The following is a 17,200-nucleotide window of genomic DNA, read 5'->3' on the forward strand; positions in this document are numbered from 1 at the left end:
CTATCTTCTTTCGGCGGGGACCAGGATATCCCCCACCGGTCCACAGGGGGGGGGGGGGGGGTTGGGGGGTGGGGGAAGGTTAGTACTTGCTTGCGGTTTGGAGCAGCGGACGGGAAGCTGCTGTCCTCCCACCCTACCGTCTCCTGTAGGCCTCAGCCCGCTGTCACGGTTCCCGGGTGTTCCGGGTGTCAAATTTGGCATCTGCAGATATGCGCCGGCTTCCCCAGTAGGGCTTTTTTAGGAAGGTGTCCCAGCACTGCGGTCCGAGTTATCACGCTTTTAGTGTCCGTGCAGCAGGAGCTCGTGCAAAGCATGTCAAATCTGCATTTTTCAAAACAGTAAAACATATCACAGCGATGACATTGTCAGTGACAGTTAAGTTTTTTGCTTTTTTCACACAAACAGCACTTTCACTGATGTCATTATTGTGATACGTTTGACTGTTTTGAAACACTAATATTTGTGTTCAGCTAAGTCTCCCGAGTATAACAGTACCCCCCATGTACAGGTTTTATAGTGTTTTTGAAAGTTATAGGGTCAAATATAAGGCTGGATTTTTTGTTTTTTGACATTAAATTTGCTAGATTGGTTATGTTGCCTTTGAAAGTGTATGGTAGCCCAGAAATGAAAATTACCCCCATGATGGCATACCATTTGCAAAAGAAGACAACCCAAGGTAGCCACTTAGTTTTTTTGCATTTTTAACACACAAATATAAATGCTAACTTTGGCCATGTTTGTGACTAAGTGGATACTAAAAAAGACTGAACATACACAATATTAAAGACACTGTGTTGTGTACTTTATAAAAATATGTACATGTGAAGTGTTATTCAGAGATTTATGACAGATAACAGTGTTACAATGTCACTATTGATAAATTTTAAAAATATATATTTCGAAACAGCAATGTCCTACTTGTACTTATAGCCCTATAACTTGCAAAAAAAGCTAAGAACATGTTAACATTGGGTATTTCTAAACTCAGGACAAAATTTAGAAACTATTTAGCATGGATGTTTTTTGGCGGTTGTAGATGCGTATCAGATTTTGGGGTTCAAAGTTAGAAAAATTGTGTTTTGAAAATATTTGACATCATATTTTAGAATTTTTTTTATAGTAAATTATATGATACGATGGAAATAATGGTATCTTTAAAAAAATCATTTAATGGCGAGAAAAACAATATATTATATGTGTGGGTACAGTAAATGAGTAAGGGGAAAATTACAGCTAAACACAAACACAGCAGAAATGTAAAAACAGCCCTGGTCCTTAACGGTAGGAAAATTGAAAAATGGTCTGGTCACTAAGGGGTTAAATAAGCACTATAGGGTCAGGAACACAAACATGTATTCCTGACCCTATAGTGTTAAAACCACCATGTAGCCAACCTGGCCCCCTCTTGCCTCCCGAAATATAGTAAAATCTTACTTGTATTCAAGTCTGAAGCTGCTGCCTCTGCCTGTGAATTACCTCTGTCTGCTGACATCACCAGAAGTGCTGGTCTGAGCCAATCACAATGCTTTCCCATAGCTCTGCTCCTGATCTAGCAAGAAGGCAGATCAGTGGCAGAGCCAGCACAAGTCAAACACAGCCCTGGCCAATCAGCATCTCCTCATAGAGATCCATTGAATCAATCAATTGAGCAGTGCCTGCATGCAGAGGGTGGAGACACTGAATGGCAATGCTGCTTACTCTGCAGCACTGCCCAAGGAAGCAGCTTTAGCGGCCATCTGAGGAGTTGCCAGTGGAGTTATCACTAGGCTGTAATGTAAACTAGACATGTGCAATTTGTTTCGGTCCGAATATGAATTCGGACGCATTTCGGGCATTCGGGTACTTCCGAATGTCCGAATTGCTGAAGCGCTGAATTGCCGAAGTGCTGAATTCCTGAAGTTCCGAAATTACCGAATTGTCAAAGTGTCGTATTGCCTAAGTACTAATATACTTACCCAGTGAAAGAAAATTTTTTTTACATTGTATACAATTTTAAATAAAAAGTATACAAACATAGCCAGGATTCAGCTGTAAGCATTTGCAACACTTACAACAATCATGTAACATACATTCATATAAAATGTAAGTTACTTGGCCAGTCAGTGTAATGACAGGAATGAATAAGTAGATAACTCCCTAATTCCCACGGTATTAGGGAGCTATCTACTAAAAGGCTGAAAGACCTAAATTGGTCTTTCAGACAAATTTACCAATACTAAGTAAAGATTACTTAGTATTAGTAAATTATGCCCATACTCGCTATACCGCGAGTAGGGGCATGTCTAGTAAACAGTGAGCAGAGTGCTCTGACAGGTAAATGAAGAGACTGATTTTCCCACGCTGTGTAATTTGACTCATAACTCTCTGATTGGTTACTTAATCCACCAGAGTGTTATGAGTCAAATTACACAGCGTGGGAAAATTCCAAAGAACTTTCCCACGCTGTGTAAAATGACACAGAGCACTCTGATTGGTGGATTTCAAACCAACCAGAGTGCTGTGACAGGTAAATGTAGAGACTTACCTGGCAGTCTCTTCATTTACCTGTCAGAGCACTCTGATTGGATGGCTTAAACCCACCAATCAGAGTGCTCTGAGCCTAATTGCAGGGCGGGGCAAGGCTTTATAAGGTTTTTTATTTGGCCTTTTTTGGGGCTGAAAAAATAAGATTTTAGAAGAAAGAAAACAGCGAATGGTAAGTTATTTTTTTTTTACAGGTTCTTAGTTAAATGTCCCCCCTCATTATTTTTAGGGTGAGGGGGGTAGGTAGGGGGATCATTTTTTTTGGGGGGGGGGGAAAGAGGGGGGTGACTAGGGGTTTGGGGACCCCTAGTCACCTGTGGGGGACACCTTTTTTTTAGGGCCCCCACCCGCCGCTCAGGGGTGGGGGCGACAATAGGATCCCCCCCTTTTAGGATTTAGGGCCCCCACCCGCTGCTCAGGGGTGGGGGCAAAGGGGTAGGACATTAGGTCCCCCCCCCTTATTTTACTGTAGGGCCCCCACCCACTGCTCAGGGGTGGGGGCCAGGGGGAGGACATTAGGTCCCCCCCTATTACTATTTAGGGCCCCCACCCACCGCTCAGGGGTGCGGGCCAGGGGGGAGGACATTAGGTCCCCCCCTTATACCAATTTAGGGCCCCCACCCGCCGCTCAGGGGTGGGGGCCAGGGGGAGGACATTAGGTCCCACCCTTATTTTACTGTAGGGCCCCCACCCACTGCTCAGGGGTGGAGGCCGGGGGGAGGACATTAGGTCCCCCCCTTATTAGTATTTAGAGCCCCCACCCACCGCTCAGGGGTGGGGTCGGGGGGAGGACAATAGGTCCCCACCATCGTTTTACTTTAGGGACCCCACCCACAAGCTGCTCACTGTTTACTAGACATGCCCCTACTCGCGGTATAGCGAGCAGGGGCAAAATTTACTAATACCAAGTCATTTTTACTTAATATTAGTAAATTTGTCTGAAAGACCAATTTAGGTCTTTCAGCCTTTTGGTAGATAACTCCCTAATACCGTGGGAATTAGGGAGTTATCTACTAAGCAGCTGCAATAGAAGTGCCGAAGTCCCGGAATTCCAAAGTTGACGAAGTTCCGAAGTTGCCGAATATCCGAAGTCCCGAATTGCGAAAATTCAGAATTTCGGAATGCTGAAACGAACTGAAAATTTTCCCCATGCAAATGCCTAATGTAAACACTGCATTTTCTCTGAAAATACAGTGTTTACAGCAAAAAGCCTGAAGGGAATGATTCTACTCACCAGAACAAATATAGAAAGTGTAGATTCACCTCCTAGTGGATATAACACACTCTTAGTGGGCAATAGTGGACAGCAAAAAACAATTACCCTTGAAACTAAATGTATAGTAGATAAGGACTCCTCCAGGTCCTCAACAGATATGAGAAAAAATGAATCTACAATACAATAATAACAGACATAGCATAATACTGTTGACTTATAAGAAAGAGTGGAAGTATAGATAGTAGTTCACACTCACAAACCAAAATTGATTGTGGCATATCTTATAAAGCGATGTAAATCTCAAGGTTGGTGGACCATCATAGGAAACATAGAAGGGAATAAGAAAGCAAAATAGTGCAGAGTATCTTGGTACAAAATGACACTTTAATAATAAGGCACACTTACTTGTAGTGGCAAACAGGCATATAAAATCAACCGGTCTCAGGATCAAGTGATGATTTTCAGGATCAAATTTACCCGGTCAAAAGTAAAAATAATAAAACAGCCTAATCTAAACAATAAAAACTCTAACACTATCAATCAGCCCCTATAGTGTTAGAGTTTTTAGGCTTTAGATTATTATTTTTACTTTTGACCGGGTAAATTTGATCCTGAAAATCATCACTTGATCCTGATGTTCCCAAAGTGCTGTATCAAAGCACATTAATAGAAAGTTATGTGGAAGGGAAAAGTGTGGAAGAAAAAGGTGCACAAGCAGCAGGGATGACCGCAGCCTGGAGAGGATTGTCAGGAAAAAAGCCATTGAAAAGTGTTGAGGACTTTCAGAAGGAGTAGACTGAGGCTGGAGTCAGTGCATCAAGAGCTACCACACACAGACGGATCCAGGACATGTGCTTCAGATGTCGTATTCCTCTTGTCAAGCCGCTCCTGAACAACAAACAAAGTCAGAAGCATCTTACCTGGGCTAAAGAAAAACAGACCTGGTCTGTTGCTCAGTGGTCCAAAGTCCTCTTTTCTGATGAGAGCAACTTTTGCATCTCATTTGGAAACCTAGGACCCAGAGCAGTGGCGTCTCCAGCATTCATATTTGGGGGGGGTACATGGGGGGCCAGGGACAAAAGTAGGGGGGCAATTACAAAATGTGTGTGTGTATGCGCGTATATATATATATATATATATATATATATATATATATACACACACACACACACACACACACAAACGTGGAGAACATTTAAAAGTTAACAAAATTCAGATTTCCAGCACCTTGTTTAATATGCTAAAGTCTATGTGCTTTAGATATGCCATGGTAACAATATCTCATGATGCCAGAATGGTTACAAAACTATAGTTTTTTGGGGGTGTTTTTTTTTTTTAATTTTTAAATAATTTACAACATGCAATTTAAATGGAATTTGAATTAACACTTTAAAATAAATATTTCACAAACATACAAAATGGTCACTTAACAGTGTTTAAGCATTTTACAGTGTTTAAGCATTTTAAAGTGACACAAAGTTGTATTTTGAAAGGCTAACTCAAATGATTTTTTTCCTGTAAGAAGAGCAGATTTAGCTCTACTTCCATAAACAACTAAAAATGGATGGCACTAAAGTTTGTGCGCTGACCTATAGTTGGCGAATAGTATACCAACACAAACTAAAATTACTTGTTTCATTCTCATGCTCACAATATGTAATCCTGGGTACATACATATCATTTACTCAAAAGCTTCAATATAAGTTCACGTTACTTACAGTAGTATTGCCACTGTCTGGAGTGTCTGCTCCGCTCACTCAGTCACTCTGCAAACTGCACTCTCAGGTAGGTAAGGTTTCACACCTTATGTGGGGCTGCACTGCAAACTGCCTGCAATCTCTGGTAATTAAGGTGACACTGTCACACCACTGTCTGCAATCTCATGAATAAGTGCCACTGTCATACCACTCACTGTCTGCATTCAGGGGTAAGTCCCTTTTGTCACACTCACAGCACTCACTGTAATCAAGGCAATTAATTCACTTTTATCAGAACCCAGATGTGGCACAGGCCGCTGGCCACCATACCTGCTCCCCTCTGCTTGCTCTGCTCTGCCTCCTTTGCTCTTGCTCCTCTCTGTTTGCTCTGCTCCTCTCTATTTGCTTTGCTCTGCTACTCTCTACTTGCTTTGCTCTGCCTCATCTCTGCCTCATCTCTGCTTGCTCTGCTCTGTCTCCTCTCTGCTTGCTCTGCTCTGCCTCCTCTCTGCTTGCTCTGCCTCCTCTCTGCTTGCTCTGCTCTGCCTCCTCTCTGCTTGCTCTGCTCTGCCTCCTCTCTGCTTGCTCTGCTCTGCCTCCTCTCTGCTTCCTGTGCTTCTATTTGCGTGCTCTGCTCTTGCTCCTCTCTGCTTGCTCTGCTCTTGCTCCTCTCTGCTTGCGTTGCTTTTCTCTACTTGCTCTGCTTCTCTCTGCTCTCCTCCTCTCTACTGGTTCTGCTCCTCTCTACTGGCTCTGCTCCTCTATACTGGCTCTGCGCTGCCTCCTCTCTGCTTGCTCTGCTCCTCTCTGCTTGCTCTGCTCCTCTCTGCTTGCTCTGCTCCTCTCTGCTTGCTCTGCTTGCTCTGCTCCTCTCTGTTTGCTCTGCTCCTCTCTGTTTGCTCTGCTCCTGCACACATATTGCCTAATACATACACCCATACACACACACAGCCTAATACATACATCCATACACATATTGCCCGATACCTACACACATATTGCCTAATACATAGACCCATAAACGCACACTGCCCAATACATGGACACTGATTAATACTTACATCCATACTGCCTAATACCTACATCCATACACACACTGCCTAATACATACATCTGTACACATATATTGCCTAATACATACACCCATACACGCACACTGCCTAATACACACACACACACACACACACACAATTACTGCCTAATACCAGACATCCCAAGTCTCCCGGTAGTCCTGGGAGACTCCCGCATGTTGAATGCCGCTCCTTGGCACCCGCAGATCATACACAATATACCGGAAATCATGATTTCCATTATATTGTGTATGATTTGCACCCCCTAACGCCCCCATACAACTCATTAAACAAGGGCCCCGAGGTTTGCTGGCCCATTAAGAGCCGGGCCCCTGTGATATCAGCTGGCAGGGAGGAAGTGATGACAGCCTGGAGGCAGAGCAAAGGGCTGGAGTGAGCTGCTGCTGCATGCTCACTCCCATCAGCCTCAGCCAGCAACAGAACTCTCAGCAAGCCACCCTCCTGGACACAAAGGTAAGCTAACAGGAAGGTGGCTGCAAATCTATAAAGTATGACTTGTGTGCATGTCAATATCAATATGTGCGTGTATATGAGTGTATGTTTATCTGTGTGTGTATCTGTGTTTCAGTGTGTATGCATCTCAGTGCCAGTGTGTGTGTGTGTGTGTATCTGAGTGTATGTGCCAGTTTACGTTTCAATGTCTGTGTCAGTGTGTCAGTGTGTGTATATAGCGTACGTGTATCTGTGTGTGTTGGTGGAGCAGGGGTGGCGCTGTAGCTTGTGAGGCCATTTTTGCATGTTGGGATGTCTGTAATACATACATTTTACATTGAATATATAATTTATAGCTGTGATAATGTTTTCATTCATTTGGTGGGATTTTATTTATAATATTGTGGGATTTAATTTATAGTAATGGGTTTAACCCCTTAAGGACCAAACTTCTGGAATAAAAGGGAATCATGACATGTCACACATGTCATGTGTCCTTAAGGGGTTAATTTAAATAAAGGATCACTATAGTGTCAGGAAAACAAACCTGTTTTCATGACACTATACAATCCTAAGGGTTCCTCTCCCTCTGGGCTGAAGAGCTTACTTTAATCCAGGGCCGGGCTCCCTCTGTGCAGGTGACCTCTCCTTCCCCCGCCGACGACAGCTCCCGAGTGGAGCCGCGTGCGCATTCCAACAGTCCATAGGAAAGCATTTCTCAATGCTTTCCTATGGACGTTCTGCACGCTGGATGCGATTTTCCGCATCCAGCGTCGCAGAAGCGCCTCTAGCGGCTGTCAGGAAGTTCTCTGAAACTGCTATGTTTACATCTGAAGGGTTAAAACCTGAGGGACCTGACACACTATTAAGTATACACACAATGCGACTCACTAACACACACTATTACGTATGCACACAATGTCACACACACACACACACTATTATTAAGTATACACACAATGTCACACACTCTCACTAAAACACACTATTAAGTATACACACAATGTCACTGACACACTCAATAACACACTCTTACTAAAGTATACACACACACAATGTCACTCACACTCTCACTACCACACACACTGTAATTAAGTATACACACATAATGTCACTGACACACTCAATAACACACACTCTTACTAAAGTATACACACACAATGTCACTCACACCAGTTTACAGTCACACTTTAAACACAAACATACACAAAATCAGCTCCTTATGCTCCATGTGGGCAATACCTGTGCTAGTGCTGTGGAGGAGGAACCTTACTCCAGGGTGCAGGAGTCTCCCCTTCGTTTCTGCTGGGGGAGCAGGAGAGCAGTGCACAGTGAGCACAGCCTGCTCCCTCCTCCCTCCAGTGTCTGTCCGTGTTTACAGGCAGGGGATTCCCCTGCCTGCAGGATCCAACTGCTCAGGAGCTGGGCTCTCAGTAACATGGAGGGAGCCCAGCAAGCAGTAACTTCATTTCCAGTTGGGGGGGCACAGCCTGATCTAGGGGGGGCATGGCCCCCTCTGGCCCCCCAGTGACGCCACTGACCTAGAGTCTGGAGGAAGAATGGAGAGGCGCACACTGCAAGATGCTTGTGTCAGGGTGGCGGTCCGGTGCCTGGGACCCAGACAGTGTCCGGGCGGCGGTGCAGGACCGGGACCCAGTATGCCTGATGTTCAGAGTAGGAGTCACAGTATGGAGCTGGATTAGCAGGGTCTGGTGCAGGGTAACCGCACGCCCCCTGGTGTTGAGCACCAGCATTTGTGCAGCCACATACCAAGACCCTGAATCAGCTTCAGCGGATACCAGGAACTAGGAAATTAAGCAGACCTCCCAGGAGCTGAATAGGGAGGCTCTGCAGCAAGATTGTATCCAGTACTAGAAACAAGGCAAGACTAGAGATAGGCACCAAACATGAAAACAAGACAGAACTAATAGAACCCAGAACCAGAGAAAGATAGTAAGCTAAACCCAGAACATATTACACAAGACATGAGGAAAACATGAACATGACATGGGCATGACTGTACAGGACTGTACATGGACTAGGTATACAAACTAAAACAAGACAAGAGGAGAAATAACTAAGTACTATATATGGAAATCATGAGGATTTAGTCACACTATATGATCATACATTGCATAAGCCTGCCAACAACGCCAATGTACCCCATATCTGGCAGGTCCTACACTGCCTAAAGTATGCTAAAACAACCAAAGACATATATAGCATTTACCTGCAAGAAAGGGCAGAAGCCTTGAAGAGCTGCCTGCAGGAACTCTGAACCAAAGGGAATGATGGAAAGCAATCGGGTGTGGCAACATAAAACAAACATTTAAATGAATCCAAGAGACTGGGAAATCCAGGGACAGACTATAGAAATGAACCCAGAAATCCCAGCATAAAGAAAACCAGACATAGAATAGAAAACCAAAAAACCAAGAAATACAAAACTAGAATAGTAACAAGAGTACTGGATACCAGAAGCCATTGCCAGACATCTCCACAGAACAGAGCGGGACGTGACAGCTTGAAGTCCAGTGTGAAGTTTCCACAGTCTGTGTTGATTTTGGGAGCCATGTCATCTGCTGCTGTTGGTCCACTGTGCTTTATTAAGTCCAGGGTCAACGCAGCCGTCTACCAGGAGATTTTGGAGCACTTCGTGCTTCCTTCTGCAGACGAGCTTTATGGGGATGCTGACTTCATTTTCCACACTGTCAAAAGCACTACAGCCTGGTTCAATGGCCATGGGATTACTATGCTTGATTGGCCAGCAAACTCGCCTGATCTGAACCCCATAGAGAATCTATGGGGCATTGCCAAGAGAAAGATGAGAGACATGAGACCGAACAATGCAGAAGAGCTGAAGGCCGCTATTGAAGCATCCTGGTTTTCCATAACACCTCAGCAGTGCCACAGGCTGATAGCTTCCATGACACGCCGCATTGAGGCAGTAATTGCTGCAAAAGGGGCCCAAACCAAGTACTGAGTCCAGGGCTCGAGTCCTGCAGGAACGCGTGGGAACGGCGTTCCTGCACTTTTTTTAGTGCAGGAACGCCGTTCCCGTTTATGGTCCTGCAGGTCCTCGCATTTGCCGCCCCCAAATGTCCCCCCTGTCATGGGGGGCCCAAGAGGTGGCCTAATGGCCACCTGATGGACCTCCCCGGCCGGCTCTTGTCTCTCTCTCTGTCCAGTGGGGCTTCAGTGCGGCCGGCTCTTGTCTCTCTCTCTCAGACGCAGCGAGGGAGCTGTGTCCTCTCTGCTCCCTCTCGCCGCGCCGTTACTGATGACGTCATTTCCGGCTCCCGGCATCAGCAGACAGCCCGCGCGGCGAGAGGGAGCAGAGAGGACACAGCTCCCTCGCTGCGTCTGAGAGAGAGAGACAAGAGCCGGCCGCACTGAAGCCCCACTGGACCCCAGGGACAGGTCCACGCCAGCTCTCCAGGTAGGGAGGCTGGGTGGACATTTTAAAATTAAAAAAAAAAAAAATACAAATAATTTTTGTGTGTGTCTGTGAGTGTATGTGTGTGTGTCTGTGAGTGTATGTGTGTGTGTCTGTGAGTGTATGTGTGTGTGTCTGTGAGTGTGTGTTTGTGTCTGTGAGTGTGTGTTTGTGTCTGTGAGTGTGTGTGTGTTTGTGTCTGTGAGTGTGTGTGTGTGTGTCTGGGAGTGTGTATGTGTGTGTGTCTGTGAGTGTATGTGTGTCTGGGAGTGTGTGTGTATGTGTGTGTGTCTGTGAGTGTATGTGTGTGTGTCTGGGAGTGTGTATGTGTGTGTGTCTGGGAGTGTGTGTGTCTGTGAGTGTGTATGTGTCTGGGAGTGTGTATGTGTCTGTGAGTGTGTGTGTGTGTATGTGTCTGGGAGTGTATGAGAGTGTGTGTTTGTGTATGTCTGGGAGTGTGTATGTGTCTGTGTGTGTATGTGTCTGTGAGTGTATGTGTGTATGTTTGTGTGTGTGTGTGTCTGTGAGTGTGTGTGTGTGTGTATGTCTGGGAGTGTGTATGTGTCTGGGAGTTTGTGTGTCTGGGAGTTTGTGTGTCTGGGAGTGTGTGTGTGTGTATGTGTCTGGGAGTGTGTGTGTGTGTGTATGTGTCTGGGAGTGTGTGTGTATGTGTCTGGGAGTGTGTGTGTATGTGTCTGGGAGTGTGTGTGTGTGTATGTGTCTGGGAGTGTGTGTGTGTATGTGTCTGGGAGTGTGTGTGTATGTGTCTGGGAGTGTGTGTGTGTATGTGTCTGGGAGTGTGTATGTGTCTGGGAGTGTGTGTGTGTATGTGTCTGTGAGTGTATGTGTCTGGGAGTGTGTGTGTCTGGGAGTGTGTGTGTCTGGGAGTGTGTGTGTCTGGGAGTGTGTGTGTGTGTGTATGTGTCTGGGAGTGTGTATGTGTCTGGGAGTGTGTGTGTGTCTGGGAGTGTGTGTGTGTATGTGTCTGTGAGTGTGTATGTGTCTGTGAGTGTGTGTGTCTGTGAGTGTGTGTGTCTGTGAGTTTGTGTGTATGTGTCTGTGAGTGTGTGTGTCTGGGAGTGTGTGTGTGTGTGTATGTGTCTGGGAGTGTGTGTGTATGTGTCTGGGAGTGTGTGTGTGTCTGGGAGTGTGTGTGTGTATGTGTCTGGGAGTGTGTGCGTGTGTGTCTGTGAGTGCGTGTGTGTGTCTGAGTGTATGTGTGTGTGTGTACCTGTGTGTCTGTGAGTCTGTGTGTATGTGTGTGTGTGTACCTGTGTGTCTGTGAGTCTGTGTGTGTGTCTGTGAGTGTGTGTGTACGTGTTTATATATGCATGCAAGTTTTGTTTTTTTCTGGTGGTGGGGTGAGGGTGGAACTCGAGTGAGTTCCCGCACTTTATTCCCCAGGACTTGACCCCTGACTGAGTCCATATACATGCTTATACTTTTCAGAGGTCCGATAATGTTCTATGTACAATCCTTGTTTTATTTATTGCATGTAATATTCTAATTTACTGAGATTGTGGATTTGGGGTTTTCATGAGCTGTAAGCCATAATCATCACACTTATGACAAATCACGATTTGAACTACCGTATCTTGCTTTGCATTAGTTCCCCCTTTTACATTGCATTACTGAAATAAATGAACTTTTGCACAATATTCCAATTTTTCGAGTATCACCTGTAAAGTATGCATCTTCAGCCCCCAGCAATGGTGACTACTGTCACAAAAAGGTAAACTTCACTAGTTGTCTGCACTAAACCCAGAATGCACAAAAATAAAAAGGTAAACAGCGCACTAAAATAAGTCTTTGTTTGTGACAGTGTACCACAAATAGTGATATATAATATGTAAATATGCCCCATTTAGAGATTCCTTTGTGGTCACTAAAAAGATAAAACACACCATCTCATAGGGCAATACAGCAGGTAAAATTAATATATAGAAAGGTAAAAAAGCACTAGAAGGTATCACACTCACATTTTCTAGAGCTTTAGTTCCCCCCACCTTCAGGGTCCCCCTCCCGCTTGGCTCAAGGGGCTAAATACTTACCTTTCTCCAGCGCCGGGCTCCCTCGGCACTGGCCAACTCTCCTCCTCCTCCCAACGACATCTTTGAATGCGCATGCGTGGCAAGAGCCGCGTGCGTGCATTCAAACAGTCCATAGGAAAGCATTTATCAATGCTTTCCTATGGACGTCAGTGTCTTCTCACTGTGATTTTCACAGTGAGAAGCGCGGAAGTGCCTCTAGCAGCTGTCAGTGAGACAGCCACTAGAGGCTGGATTAACCCTACTGTAAATTGTTTATAGTTGCAGGGTTAACACTAGATGGACCTGGTACCCAGACCACTTCATTGAGCTGAAGTGGTCTGGGTGTTTATAGTGGTCCTTTAAAACATATTTTTAAGACTATGACTTCTGATTTTTATTTTTCATTTTGTTATTGCATCTATAAATTTATTACAGAATTTGGGCAATCTATTCATAGAAGGTCTTCTGCTGCGAGTCTTCAACGTTTAACATTGTGTTATGGACTTCCTACTGTTTCTCAGTATTGCGATTAGCACATATAGTGCTTTCAGTGTTAGGTCTCCTCCCACATTTGCAGTTTTACTGTTTAGTGCTACTTATTACCCTGCAGGGTGAATTTATACGAAAGCGTGTTTATCACCAGAAATAAAAGCGTTAGTTACAGAGGGAGCGAAGGAGGGGAGGGGGGCACATGGACGGGCTGGAGGGAATAAAAAAAATGGATGGGAATGAAACAAATGTAGTGGCTGGGGCGGGGGGGGGGGGTTGAGACACAGGAAGGGCTGGCTGGGAGAATGGGACGTATGGAGGGGCTGTGGGGGATGAAAAATATGGGGGGAGAATAAGACAGGGGAGCTAGGAGGGATGAAAAACATGGTGGGGCTGGGAGGGATGAGACACAAGGAGTGGCTTAGGGGGAGAATGAGACACATTTAACGGCTGAGGGATGGAATACATGGTGGGCCTGGGGGAGAGAATGAGACATATTGAGGGGCTAATGGGGATAAAAAAAAAACATGGAGGGAGGATGGAACACATGGAGGGGCTGGGGAGGATGGAACACATGGAGGGGGAATGAGACACATGGAGGGGCTTGGGGGAAGAAAAATACATGGTGGGGGGATGAAACACATGGAAAGGCTGTGGTGAGAATGTGACACATGGAGGGGCTGGGGGGATGATACACCAGGAGGGGCTGAGGGGTAGAATGAGTCACATGGAGGAAAATCTCATAGAATATCTGCGGCGTATAATCAACCAATTAGGACTTTTATTTTCTGTATATAGCTGTTTGTATGAACCCTTTATTTACCCACGTTATCCACAGCGAACGTTTGATCCACAGGTGATTATATCTCTATGCTAAGTTATGCATGAGTAGATTGTTCACATCAAGTGGAATCTGTACAGTTGCTGAGTTTTTAGTTAGCAGCATTGTTACATTTTCTAGGTATACCTTTAGCTAAGGTTTATATTTGTAATAACGTTACCTCAGAGTGTATTTACTCACTGGGCCTATCGTTCCAGGTTCTCTATAGTGTATATTGGATTATTTATTAGTTATGCTTTAAGCCTAACTAGATATTACTACACACGCAGGGATTTTATCTTATCTGCAATATCTGCAATAACTTCACTTTAAGAGTGTGTACTACAACAGCTAATCCGAGATTGGAAGGTCTGGCATATTGCCAGTATTCGTTAACTCACACTGAAGTGATCAGCCCGGCTATCTGCAGTGATTTGTTTATAGGTTTATTTGTGTGTAATAAATTGAAAAGGTTGTCCCTTTTCTGGTGCTCTGTTTTGTAGTTAGTGATTTATTCATTCTAGATTAATGGATTTTACCCACTGCAATCATCACATGAAGACAGTGCAATTTGTATACAACAATTGTGCTAGCAGGGTTTAGCAAATTGCATTATCAGCTTTTTTCCACTATAGTGACTGCCCTATAGGTTTCTTCAGTGTGCAATAACAAGGCAATACATTACAAGCAATCTAACTGTTCATACAAACGAATATTGCAAAGCTTATGTTAGCTTTGCATTCAGCACTGTTTTCATATCATAATGAGTGTTTTAAATGTATCATTACAATGGGACTAAAGAGATACGTTTATACCCACATGGTGACAGCGTTACATTCCAAGGCATTCTAAGATAATTAATACACTACCCCTGTATCTGTAGTAATGCACTACTGAGAGACTCATTGGCTGCATAATTTCCTTAGTGGTCAATCTTTATTGCACCATAGCTACATTGAGATAGCTACAGTCTTACCACATCTGAAATATTTATGTTTTTCTTTGTCACAATTATTGTGTGTTTGTATTTATTCCTTAATGTTATAATTTTATTTTTATTGTATTTATTTTTCCCCAAGTGGATGTACCTCTATAAAGGTATATTAAAATATTTTTTTTAGTCCTTCCTTTATAGGCAGTCCCTTTTTCTGGTGCTCAGAGTTATCCTGGGGAACATTTTTATGAAGGCTACCTCCTTATTGGGCATTGCTTGATGGTCATTTGAGAGATTCCCAATTTTCTTTTAGGAAATGTTGGGCCCCAGGTCAAAACTGGGCAGGTCACCTCCCCCTCCCCCTCCCCTTGACATATGGAACTACAAGGTGCAGTCACAATGTTTCTACCCTGTCAATTCCACCGGTGAACATAAGTAATTTTGATAGAAAATATATTGGTAATTATGTTATTCTTTTTCTTGCTTTCCTTTACCTTACTTCTTCCTGGATACTAACCTTGATTGAGCAGAGCCCTGTTCAACACTTGTATCTGTCACCAATATTTTGGTCTGTCAATTACTTGTTTATTTTATAGTCCCTACATATAACTGTATAGTCCTGATATAAATGTTGGCATTATTTGCTTATAATAACTTTGTAAACAGAATTAATTCCAATGTAATGAAAATCTGAATGGACTTTTGAATGACCATTTTTATTTACTTCTGTTTGAGGTAAAAGGGTTACTCCAACAGCCATGACCACTTCGGCTTCTAGAAGTGGTGATGGTGGTAAGAGTCTGTGTAGTGTTTCTGTCTGAAATGCTGCACATACAAAGATATTTGCATTTTTGTGCCAGGTTTAGTTACACCGACCGGCACAGGTGACTGAGGCAACCCAGAACTGGGCTGCCTAATAACCTCTTTTGGGCATGATTTTTGCTCAAAAATGATAACAAATAGGTTTGTTAAATATCATATGGGAGAGTGACTGAATGAACCATAAAGTCAACATATTAACTCTAATGTTATACTCCTCTAGAACTACATTGTCAATAAATATACTACTCTGACAACAATGTACTCCACTTAGTAGATATCTACATTGTAAAATCACTTACCGTGTTCATATCAAAGGTACCGAATACTTTTTCAATGTATATGTTTGCTTCAGGATTCATTCCTTGCAGGCCAAGTAATCCTTTAAACTCATGCAGACTGAGCTGCCCAGATGGACATTCGCTCATAAATTTTTTGTACCAGTGATGTATCTCCATAGCATTAATGTCATCTGCTGTTGAATTAGTTGCACCCATTTTGATGTAATAAGTGCTTTCTGTTCTGAATTCCATACACAGTACAGCACAAAGTCGTTCACGCCTCAAAATGTTTCCCAAAACACAGTTCATAAACAGTATAGATCCGTCTAAACCTCTTAAAGCTTGTTACAGAGAAAGGAGCATAAGTGTAAAAATAGAAGCCTGGTGGGATTAAGTGCCTACTCAAGTAGTTAAAAGCGTTTCATGATCATAGTAGAAACTTATTTGTTGCAGTCTGGGTAATAAATATGACTTTGAAATTGTCAACCTGCAAATTCAGTTTATTATCTTTTTCTTCTGAATATTATACAATATATAAAATAAAATACTGCTACTACCAACAATAATGATATTCTTTTCAAATAGGTTTTTTAAAAGAATGTTTTAAACATTTTTTTAAAAACCATAATAATACTACAAAAAAAAATAAGGGAAGGCAATCAGTGGTGGGAGTATTAATGATATTCTTAGAGGTGGATTTTACAATGGTGTTATAGCACCAGTTGTAAAAATTACAACGTAAATAATGGCTTATTCAGGTGAAGTTGAGCAGTTATTTCATCATTTTCTCTAGTACCTGTAGACAAAATGTATATCCATATAAACACGTCTAGAAATCTTATAGGTTTACTCCAATCACCAAGACCATTTCTGATTTATGAGTGCAGAGTTTCAGTTTAAAACATATTATACAAAAAGGATTGTAGAAACCCTTTAAGTCAATGAAAAGGTTTCATTGTGAAATTCATCTATGAAAAATAACCTTCTACAAACCAACTCAAATTTTTACTTTATTACTAGTTTTACACGAGAGGTGGTCTGCATCTGTTATAGAACTGCAACTCCAATGATCATTTGTCACCTTTACTTTTTTGTTGTGAATAAGATTTTATTAGGATTTGCATTTTTAACCCCTTAAGGATGGAGCCAAATGTACAAGTTGTGATAAAAAATTTGTTAAACTAACCACAAATTTGACTAAATGTCTGTTCAACAATAATTTACCTCTTTCATATTACGTGCACCCACACTTATTATATATAATTTTGTTCAGGAGAAACAGATCTTTGGTTAAATATCAAATATTCATATATGGAACTCAATTTTATATGAAAAAAATCGAATAAAGTTTGAAAAATTAACACCTTTTGTTATTTTTCAAGTTCTGCATGGCATTTTAACTGTGAATGTCATAATACTGTTAGGTTTTACT

At 43.0% G+C, this 17,200-nt stretch overlaps 1 protein-coding gene across 1 annotated transcript in view; it reads right to left on the reverse strand.

Annotated features, from left to right (window-relative positions):
* Nucleotides 1-16,038, reverse strand: part of LOC134590425 (guanylyl cyclase-activating protein 3-like) — an 82,889-nt gene extending 66,851 nt beyond the window's left edge. Inside the window, exon 1 of the mRNA XM_063444400.1 lies at nucleotides 15,790-16,038. Within this exon, the coding sequence (XP_063300470.1) occupies nucleotides 15,790-16,020 (231 nt within the window). The 5' untranslated portion in view covers nucleotides 16,021-16,038. The remainder of the gene's footprint in view (nucleotides 1-15,789) is intronic.
* Between the last annotated feature and the right edge of the window lie 1,162 nt (nucleotides 16,039-17,200).

Source organism: Pelobates fuscus, chromosome 1 (genome assembly GCF_036172605.1).
Source record: "Pelobates fuscus isolate aPelFus1 chromosome 1, aPelFus1.pri, whole genome shotgun sequence".
Lineage (NCBI taxonomy): Eukaryota > Metazoa > Chordata > Amphibia > Anura > Pelobatidae > Pelobates > Pelobates fuscus.